This window comes from Micropterus dolomieu, linkage group LG07, assembly GCF_021292245.1.
Source record: "Micropterus dolomieu isolate WLL.071019.BEF.003 ecotype Adirondacks linkage group LG07, ASM2129224v1, whole genome shotgun sequence".
Taxonomy (NCBI): domain Eukaryota; kingdom Metazoa; phylum Chordata; class Actinopteri; order Centrarchiformes; family Centrarchidae; genus Micropterus; species Micropterus dolomieu.
Window position 1 is genome coordinate 28289534 of NC_060156.1, and position 10406 is coordinate 28299939.

At 42.1% G+C, this 10406-nt stretch overlaps 1 protein-coding gene and 1 long non-coding RNA gene across 3 annotated transcripts; one reads left to right on the top strand and one right to left on the bottom strand.

Moving 5' to 3' along the window:
* Window positions 1-2190: 2190 nt before the first annotated feature.
* LOC123974323 lies at window positions 2191-3999 on the bottom strand. The gene is made up of 2 exons (XR_006825826.1): window positions 3237-3999; window positions 2191-3140 (listed from the first exon to the last, which is right to left on the bottom strand). It is a non-coding gene; the product is annotated as an uncharacterized LOC123974323 (long non-coding RNA).
* On the top strand, window positions 3068-10103 carry lg07h2orf69 (linkage group 07 C2orf69 homolog). Of its 2 annotated transcripts, none has more exons than XM_046054940.1 (3): window positions 3068-3688; window positions 6251-6489; window positions 7982-10103. In XM_046054940.1, the coding sequence occupies exons 1-3, from the start codon at window positions 3389-3391 to the stop codon at window positions 8457-8459; spliced, it is 1017 nt and encodes a 338-aa protein (XP_045910896.1). In that variant the 5' UTR covers window positions 3068-3388; the 3' UTR covers window positions 8460-10103. The 2 variants fall into 2 exon arrangements, with proteins under 2 accessions (XP_045910896.1, XP_045910897.1); XM_046054941.1 differs by lacking the exon at window positions 3068-3688 and adding an exon at window positions 3716-4237.
* Window positions 10104-10406: the final 303 nt, after the last annotated feature.

Sequence of the window (10406 nt, forward strand, 5' to 3'; positions counted from 1 at the left end):
TATATATATATATATATATTTTTAACACACACACATGCTTACTGTTTTATTTATTTATTTTATTTAAATTTTTAATATATTTTTATTTTTTAACACAAACACACATACGCTTTGATTACTTTACGCTTATGGATAGTATGGGGTTGATTGTCCTTTTGTAGTATGTATGATGCTTTGGCAATATTGTTGTTACACATGCATGCCAATAAAGCTAATTTGAATTGAATAGAATTGAAATTCTATAAAGTACAAATGAAGAATAGTATGATATGGAAGACTTGCACTGTGACATAGTTAACTGTCTAAACTTTGGAGCTATTCTGTCTCAGCAAGACAAATCTGATCAAACAACCAATATCCTCAGACTCATTTAATTTAAGCAGCACTCAATTAAATTACACTTGCCTTCAGTGTTGTATAACGCTGCCATGGCCACAGTCTCTACCAGGTCTTTCCTTCGAGCCTCGGAAACATTGAGAAGACAAGCAACGAGTCTTCTGCCCAGGGAACTAGAGGTCATGTTTCTGCAACAGCCATAATCAAGTGCACGAGAACAAATGCTAAAGTGAGACAATGTAACTTTTGAAGTTGAAATAATAAACAATAAAATACACTCTAGCTACTTGGCAATAGGTGGTGTAGTTAGGATTCAAAAGGCTTTTAAGGAGTGCATTGTTTTTTACTCCTTGTCCTGTGTGTACATACTGGTTGTCTTTTCTGTTTTTATTGTATGTTGTTTGATGTGAGCTGGTGGCAACAGAGTATCCTTATTGGGGATTATTAAAGTTTTGTAATATAATCTAATCTAGTTCTTTCTTTCTTGAATTGCTAACATAAACCATAAACTGCTAAATGTCAACTGTTCATTCAAAATGAATGCATGGCTATACCACAGGGACAGTGGCAAGAACATAATACTTCCTTTTGTCTTATTAATAATAATAATAATAACACTGATTGTAGCAAAGTTTACCATGAAATAACCACAGTGCATGACAATATCTCCAGGAAATATTAACTAGTGCAACCAGTGAAATATGTTTTAAAGTCTAGATGAACTTAAAAGGAGTCTGCTTGTGTCTAGACCAGGGGTTTTCAAAGTCTGAGACTGTGGGCCTCCCCTCAGACAAAGCTTGGGAAACGCCGACCCCCACCACATCTATAGTTTACTTGGTAAGTTTTGCTCCATTCCTGGATGCTTATGGGATCATGATGACATTATTTGATCCCATAGACACACAACAATTGAACCAAAATAGCCTAATATTGCTGTTTGACATAACTTCTGACTACACTAAATAGTTTTAGAAAAGGTCTGTACTAAGCATACACTGTTTATAAAAAGGTCCTAATGCATTTATTAGTTTCTGACTCTGATGGAAGAAAAAACAGTTCCCAAAAACAACTGTATCTCTGAACTCTCACACATGTAGGCTATTCTGTGAACTCCTTTTGATACTAACTAATGCAATAAGTAATGTAATATTATTTCACTTCCATTCACTGAGCCTCCCCTGAAACTGCTTGGACCCCACTGGGGACTTTGAAACCCCCTGGTCTAGACTGAATGTGACAGTGTCGCCCCATATCAGGGAGTGCTGACTGTCTGTACAGTTACAGGACAAAGTCCACGCTGGAGTAAACTGGCTACATTTATCTGTGGCATGCAGCTCAAAAACATGTAACGTTACTTTACCTAAAATATCAGTCCAGTAAATGTGAGATACTTGCGTTAAACTGAATGTTCTTTCAGCACTGACACGTGTAGTACATTCTCCGGTGTTGTATCACGGGGGAAAATGGGCAAATCACTGATTTCTGTACGTAAACACCGACAGAAAACCGCTTAGTGCAGCAGCTTCTGCCCAGATACCAAAGTATACAAAAGTATCTATTAGCAAGAAGAGCTAAAGATGAAAGAGCTCAGATGGTTCACTCCTGTTCCCAAAAGTACAGGAAACCTTTGTCTTTTCTGGCGGACGCTATATTTTGTTTTTAGCCTGTAACGTATTTTGCACAATCGTGTAACATTTTCTTACTGTGCTTGTTTAGTTTTGGTCTACATTTTGTAAGTTACTATGTATGCGTATGCAAGGAGGCAAGGATAATGTGTTTTATGGATGTGTTTTCTGTCGTGGAAATTAGTTTCCTGGTGAGAGGTTGAGCAAATAATTGAGTTACAACAAACCGTTGTCTTTGAAGAATTTATTTAACTAAAGATAATAAACAGAGAAGTACTAAAACACAAATCAGCTGGGCCAGATGTTCTGTCTGCTAAGACAGTCACTGACGTCTGGCCCAGAACAACGGGCTGCAGGATCATTTACACAGTCTGGGTTTCTATGTCCTCTCCCAGCCTTGACTGGTCCCAGCCAAAACAAGGAGAGGAACAGCTTGTAAGGAAAACAACTCCGCATCCCTGACCTAAACCCTACACATGTGGACAGACTAGAATGATGAGAATAATAATAAAAGGAACAGGTTAAAGATTAAAAAGAACATATAAGACATATTAATAATAGAAAATAAAAAAATAGCACTCTTATAAGTACTTGCATAAAAGATTATAAGTAAAGAAGAAAACAATTTTCTGCCGTCACATTTTCAAATCAAAAACACATTCTTGTTTTTGATGTTATGTATGTTTTAGTGTTTATTGTATTTATGAATGTTTTAATGTTCAATATCAAGAATGTTATGTAAATTATAAATCGGAACCACGACAGTGCTGAGAAATAGATCTGCCAAAACAGTGAGTTAAATAAAATAAATAGATATTTTTTTTAATTATTTGTGGATGTATGACACATATTAGATTTTTTATCTGTACAATATCTAAAATATTTATGTTTATATTTTACTCATATTTATTCAAAAATATAGTCATCTGTGAATTTATTTCTCGATTTTAATCTAAACATAGTCCTTTGCCTTGGACTGACTGAACGGTCTAGGGTGGCTGACCGACTAGTCAAAAACGGAAGTAGTTAGAAGGACATCATCTCGCCACCATCCACGCTCAAGTATCTCTGGAGACACAGACATGCGCAGAAGTACTAATGGTTTGTTTGGTAGGCGCTGGCAGCTCCGGGGTGTGTTTTTGATGAACAGCGCCTCTTCGTGGACAAAAGGACCCCAAACTATCAGAATCAAAGAAATTATATCAGAGGTTTTTCAACAATGTTGAGTCACACGACGCATAGACCAAAGTGTGCAATGATAAGTATTTCGCTTACGTAGCTTATGTCGCTCACAGGCTCCTTATTTTGACGTTAGCTGCAGAGGATGTGATGTTGGGTTGCTAGCAGAGACAGCTAGCTAGCTGACACAGCAGCAGCAGCAGCATGAAGTGAGTGGGTTAAATCATCATTTTCTTATTTTAGAGTCCATGCTAGGCGCCCGAGCAGTTGCGGCGGGCTTCCCTTTAATATCTGTGGCCAAAACGATGACCTCTGTGGGAGTGACGACCCCCTCCAAGCCTCGGGGGCTGCATGCGTCTGCCAGCCGGGATGCGCGCGCTGGGAGCCCGCAGCAGAGGCTCCAGAAGCTGCTCGCGGTGCCTGGATGCGACCCGAGCCGAGTTAACGACCTGCTGCTGCTCCGGCCTGATTCTGACGACCAGACTGCTTCAGAACCGAAGGAGAAGGGCAGTAACAGGCACGTTGTGTTTTTCCACGGGGATATTCAGGTGAGCGCCATGCAGGGTGGGAACCACCTGTGAGGTTTAGTGATCTGGGAGGGGGCTCAGGTAATCCTCGGGGTCAACAGGACGACGATGACTAACATAATCCAAAATTAATGATTCCACTGAAAGTTCCTAGAGACCAGCTAGTGATATATCCATTCACTGACACCCAAAGTACACCTGAGACAGGTTCACTAAAATCCTGTCAGTGCTGAATGTTTTGTTGTGGAAACAGATCACACCTGCTACACTCTTGACCAAACAAGAAGCAAACTGTAACAATAAAGACTTTCTGAGAAACGTGTATAAAATTATATATGGTGCCTTTTATAAGATTTTCTATTTTCTTGAGTTGCTGCGTGTGGTTTTAGTAGATTAAGGGAAAATACACTTTGTTTTGGTACATTACTTTTATGTGCAGCCACATGGCTCACTTATATGAAGGCTACATGTCATGTGACATTTAAAGGGCAAAGGTCATGTATTTTGCAGATCTATAAAGCTTTCATAGCTTGTGCACAGCATGTGACGCCTCATGGATGCAAGGAAAAGGTTTGTTTTACCCCTTCATTAAACATTTCTCTAATCCAAAGGAATCGCCTGCATGCTGTTGTTCACAGGGCACACTTGGACTTGCTTGCTTTAGATTGATTGTTTCCCACTTTAGTAACAGAGTATGTGGTTAATTCTGCACAAAATATTGTTAACTGTCACAGTGAGACCAAATCTGTAAATTGGCACCTTAGAAATCACACAGGAGACGAAAATCAGTAAGTCTGAGAGAGTTTTTTTTAACCTCCGAGCGCAGATATTTGATCCTGTCACACGTGGCTGCTCTTGACTACATTGATATCAAGTTCAGTTTATTTATACTGTGTGCAGGACCTTCATCAGCAAACATAGAGCTCAGTAAAAAAGTCAGATAATTTAACTGGAAGAAGCACTTTCCAGCACCAAGCAACAACATACACGCACAGTGACACTAACATATGAGCCATTCAAGGAGGAGGACGCCTCTGCATCATGGCAGCTCGCATCGTTTGTAATCTGTGCATATCCCTTTTATCTGCACACTGAAGACAGAACACTTTTAAAACAATAATAGTCAATGACTAGATAAAGACAACAACATTTGGTGCTCGTAAGTATGATATATTGAATTATTGACACCTGCTCGGCTTTCCCAGCTCTGCACTGTAGGGCATTCTGGGAAATGTCGCAGTGCTTGGCAGACAGTATGTCGCAACTCGCACAGCATTTTTCTTTGCCCTCTGGTTCTGGAGTGCGTGCATGTGTATTAAGGTGTGCGATGTTGTAAATAACATCTGTGAAACCTTTTTTCTATGAAGCATTTCAAAAAATAGAATCAGACTGTACCGCAGAAATATTCTCAATAAAAACATAGCAACACAAGACCTGAGGAAAACATCCTAATAACACTAGCACTTATTTTGCTACCACCCATACAGCATCAGCAGCCATCTGACCTTACCTTATCTCACCTTGGTTAGAAACCTGGTAGAACCTGTGAGGGGAATCAAAAAACAATTCAACACTCTAAAATAGTCATTTTGTCCTTAAAACATTGCCTTTGATGTACCGTGAGAGCACAGGAAGCCAAGGCTTTCCTATTCAGTGGCAACTGCTGTTTTAAGGAGTTTTAAAGAGCACTGGATGGATGGGAGCACTAGTGCACACTTTATTTGTGCCCCGTGACATCTGTGTGTGTGTGTGTGTGTGTGTGGGAGGGGGGGTGTTGAACTGCAGAGCGGCCCGGCCGAGAAGCAGGGTGTTTCTGAACATGTGTGCAGTTCTGAGTAAACTGCTTTAAAGAATAGACATGATCGCTTCCCTCCAGCTGTGCAAAATGTCTTCATTGCTGCAGCTGCCAGATTGCAGTGTGAGATTATGCAAAGCGGTCTCAGAGGCTTTTTGTTTCTTTTTTTAGTAAATGGAAGGGGCACTTACTGATCAAGTGTGGAGGAGTAAAATAAGATTAAACACAACCCATTTGTTTTCCTTTCTAATTGCTTTCAGGAATTGAAGAACTGCCCTCATTTATTAGAGCTTCTCCAGTGCCCAGTCCGTCTATCCATTGTCCTTATCTGCAGTTCGTTTGGCAATCTTCCAAGCAAGTGTTAATATTCCCAAAGTGTGCTGGCATTTGCCCGGAGGCGCTTGTATGCTCAGGATGCTGTCACAGTAATGTTTCCATGTAAGTCAAATGAGGCGGTTGTGTTGGGACCACTTAGCCTCAGCCTGACAGCAGACGGAGAACATGCTGCTAACGGAACGGATTATGTGCATCAAACATCACTGACTTGTCTTTATGGGGGGATATAGTTTTTTTTTTGTTGTTGTTGTATCTTTCCTTCTTAATTTTAAGCATTTAAAGGTCCAGTAACACCCCCCGAGCAATACGATGAGTTTATGCTACAAGATTTTATCTTGCAAAGCTGTATCATGAACTGAAGGGCTGTTAGGGATGTACATACATAGAGTATTTTTGTGTAAACATGTGCTGCGGCTTCAAACAGTCTCTCTCACTGTGTGTTGTTGGTGCAGAACTTCCAGGAGGAGATGGCCCTGCAGCCCGAGGGAGCCCAGTGGCTGTGCTGGAGTCTGGAGCAGGTGGCCCTCACCCTGGGCCGACGTTTCCCTGGCCGACATGTTTGGGTGGTCAGAGCTTCTCGCATGTATCTCCACAAGTTCAGCTGCTACCACAACTTTGTGGAGAGCAACATGTTCGGGGCACCGGAGCACTCGCCGTACTCACCTGAATTTGGAGCGTTTCGCCACCTCAGGTTTGGTTTGTGTGTTTATTTGTTTTTTTTGTATATTTCCACATCATCATATTGGTCAGCTGTGTTAAAACTGCGTTGGCCACTTGGGGGCAGCAGGTACAAGCTTTAAACACAACACTGGCATACACAGATCAGGAAAAGGGAAAGGATTTCAGTGACTTTCACAAGGGCCAAACTGTGATGGCTAGACGACTGGGTCAGAGCACCCCCAAAACAGTCTTCAGTGCTCAGTACGTATCAGAACAGGTCCAAGGCAGGAAAAGCGGTGAACCGGCGACAGGGTCATAGGTAGCCAATGATCACAAAGGGTGCGAAGGCTGGCCCGTGTCCTACAGACGAGCTACTCCAGGTCAAACTGCCAGAAAAGTGAATGCTGGTTCTGATAGAAAGATGTCAGAACACACAGATCATCGGAGTTTGTTGCGTATGGGGCTGCGTAGCTGCAGACCTGTCAAGTAGGTTTGGCGGGGGGTCGATACAGCATAGTATCACGAGATTTTCTGCGGCAGTACTATATCGATACACGAAGCGTAGTATAATAATAAAATCTATTGCTTTTTCAGTCCACTAGAAAAAGAGTTTTCCTTTGGGGACACAATTTTAAGTTGGAAAAAAGTAATAAATTCCAATACATCACAATATGTTTAAAATCGCAATAATATCGTACTGTGGGGCCTCTGGTGATTCCCACTCCTACAGTCAAGGTGCCCATGCACCTCAGTTCACTGCAGCAGGCAGGTGAGCTTTAGAAGTGGACCATGGAGCAATGGAAGAAGGTGGCCTGGTCTGAGGAATCACATTTTCTGGATGGCCGGGTGTGTGTGCGTCACTTACCTGGCAACACATGGCACTAGGATGCACTATGGGAAGAATGCGAGTCGGCAGAGGCAGTTTGATGCTTTGGGCAATGTTCTGCTGGGAAACCTTGGGTCCTGCCATTCGTGTGGATGTTACTTTGACACGTAGCACCCACCTCTGCATTGTTGCAGAACATGAACACCTTTTCATGGAAACGGTGTTCCCTGTTGGCAGTGTTCAAGGTGTTGACTTGGCCTCCAAATTCGCCAGATCTCAATCCAATCAAGCATCTATGCTATTTGATGGACAAACATCTATGGAGGCTCCACCTCGCAACTTACAGGACTTAAAGGATCTGCTTGGTCCTTTAAGTCTTGGTGCCAGATACCACAGTACACCTTAAGAGGTCTAGTGGAATCTTTAACTTTCTCCAACTCACTCGGCTGCCTTTGTATTGTTATTTACAGTAGTGGCTGTCTGAATTCTCTGTGCATCAGTAAAGACCTCTGCATTATTTAATGGCCTTAAAAGTCATACCTATGCCAAACACAGGAAAGCTGCACTGGCACAAGGAACAGCGGTCACAAACACTCTTAGCATCATGTACTGAGATGGACAGAGTAGACTCATCACCTCTGACAGACGCTTTACCACATGAGTATTTACTGCATGGCGATTGTATTTCTTATTGCAGGGCCCTGCTGAGCCATGGCATGGAGCGAGCCAACCTACCAACGCCCCTCCAGCCACAAGGAGGCGCTGACAGCATCCCCTCAGGGTTCTCACTGACGTTGGTGGGCTTCAGCAAGGGCTGCGTGGTGCTGAACCAGATGGTGTACGAGCTGGCCGGGGCCCGCGCCGACCCTCAGATGAGGCACTTTGTTAAACGCATCTCGGACATGTACTGGCTGGACGGCGGGCACCCAGGAGGCAGTGAGACCTGGGTGACGGGCAAGCAGGTGTTGAAGGAACTTGCTTCCAGTGGGGTGTCGATTCATGCCCACGTGACCCCTTATGAGGTGTGTGACCCGATGCGGGCCTGGGTGGGCCGCGAGCATGGACACTTCATTAAGACCCTGGAGGAGTATGGGGCCAGCCCAACTAAGAAGCTGCACTTTAAGGATGAGCCCCCTTCCATTGAGAACCACTTCAGGGTCATCCAGGAGTTTTGAGATTAGTGGTGAGCTGAACGTCGCTGAGCGCTTTAGATTATTTATTACGAATACAGATTGAGTGTCTTATTCGCTGGTCCTGCCTCGTTTGTCTGTGATTTAATGGCTCTTGAGTTTTGAGCATGTGACAGATGCTGGTGTGTTGTACTTTCTACTGCTAAATGCACTTGATCCTAGTTTGAACGACCAGGGGCCTCTTCCCCTGCAGCTCCCAGTAGGATTATGCAGATATGAAAATGATCTTGCTTTAGTCTTGAAGAGAAATGTGACCTTTTCCATTAGATTGTGGCTCAGGCCTTGAATTGCTGCAGAATGGTTCATGTCGTTTCAGCTGGATTTTGCTAATGAGTTGTATAATTTAAGGTGTATAATGTAATTATGACAAATTTGATTTTAAACTTAACGTATGTTTGGCTGAAGCAGGACAGCTTATTCCATTCTCTTTATCCGTGCCCTTGTGTTGAGCTATTTTTGACCCATGAATGTCTGAATGTCTGAACTTCAACTGGTTCAGTCTCCATCAGTCGGTCTCTCAGTAGTGATTCTTGATTGTGTCCAAACGTGTGTCCCCTGAATTAAGCCACGTACTTTGTCAGAAAGTAAAACAATGGTTCTGTTGTCATTCCTTCAATTTGATCCCAACAGCGGACTGTCCACCAATAATGTGTGCACTCCTACAGTTTAGACCCCAGTCCCACCTCAGGGTCCATTTAACAGCTGGAGCTTTCGATCATATCACATGGTCTTTTTTGGCAAATTGCGCTGAGATGCTTTAAACTCCACCTGCTGATGACCTTGAGGTGAGATTTTGTCCCCTGCTCTTTTCAAGTTTAAAAATGGACATTTAAACTCAGTAGTATTGTAACCAGAACATTCTTTGAAACTTTTTTCTGCTATGACTTACTCATATAAACCTTTCTTGTTATCACTTTTTCTAAATATTACCTGGGCCCTGTTTCAGAAAGCAGGTTCAACAAACTCTGAGTGTAAATCTATACTCTGGGTTGACGAACTCTGAGCTGTCAAACTCTGAGTTTTACGTTTCAGAAAGGCCGATCAGAATAAGTTCAGTCAACTCTGAGTATGTTGAGCCTGATGGAAGCGCGTGCGTGGGGATGGGGGGAAAAAAACATCATCAATGGAGCTCCGATACTACTATTCACCATGGCAACGGGTAAATAAAGGCAGAGCCTCCATTTTAATCGGGTGGAGCTAGAAATATGAATGCTGCCAACGCGGACCATGATAGGCTCAAAAACACAGGATCGATACATTAACAATATTACATTTTATACAGCGCTGCTCATTCATCATTTACCAGACTGGAATTTCATTAATGAATGATAAAGTGCTGGAATTCTCCTACAGCCTGTTATTCATTTAAAATAGCTACAGGCCTGTTTATTCAGCTGGAACTTGGGACTAAATGCTGGTGGCAATAACTGAAGATGAAATTATTAATCAAACAGATCAGACACAGTTTAGGCTCTTCATGGACCCGTGATTGTAAATTGACAGTCCAACTCAGTAGGCCTATTAATGTTTTTTGTAATGTAAAATGTTTCTAGGTTCAAACTGACTGAAGTTTTAGACGTCTATGTTCCATTAATAAAATCTTGCTCATTTTGTATTTTATGAAATGCTGTCAAAACACATTCAGACTATCAGCAGATAATGAAAAACTCACTTTTAAACTACATTTATTTGTTTCAGTTGCACCACAGTCATCCTCACTCAGAAATATTCACATCATATGCAGCTGATAACTACGATAGGAATGTTCAATCTGTGCGACTACAATATGAAAGGTTACTGTTCAATCATCAGTTTAATAGAGATTACTTTAAACAGCAGCACTGTAGCGCACAGTAAGTGTTTTGCCTTAATGTCCACAGTCAGTGTGTTATAAAGGACAGTGTAGCTTATAGATTTTATTCTGTGTTGAAG

Bases quoted from the DNA above. Each gene is read 5' to 3' on its own strand.
- lg07h2orf69 (XM_046054940.1), top strand. From the start codon at position 3,389: ATGCTAGGCGCCCGAGCAGTTGCGGCGGGCTTCCCTTTAATATCTGTG. The intron at 3,689-6,250 runs GTGAGCGCCATG...TTGTTGGTGCAG, and splicing joins TTTTCCACGGGGATATTCAG to AACTTCCAGGAGGAGATGGC. The intron at 6,490-7,981 runs GTTTGGTTTGTG...TTCTTATTGCAG, and splicing joins GGAGCGTTTCGCCACCTCAG to GGCCCTGCTGAGCCATGGCA.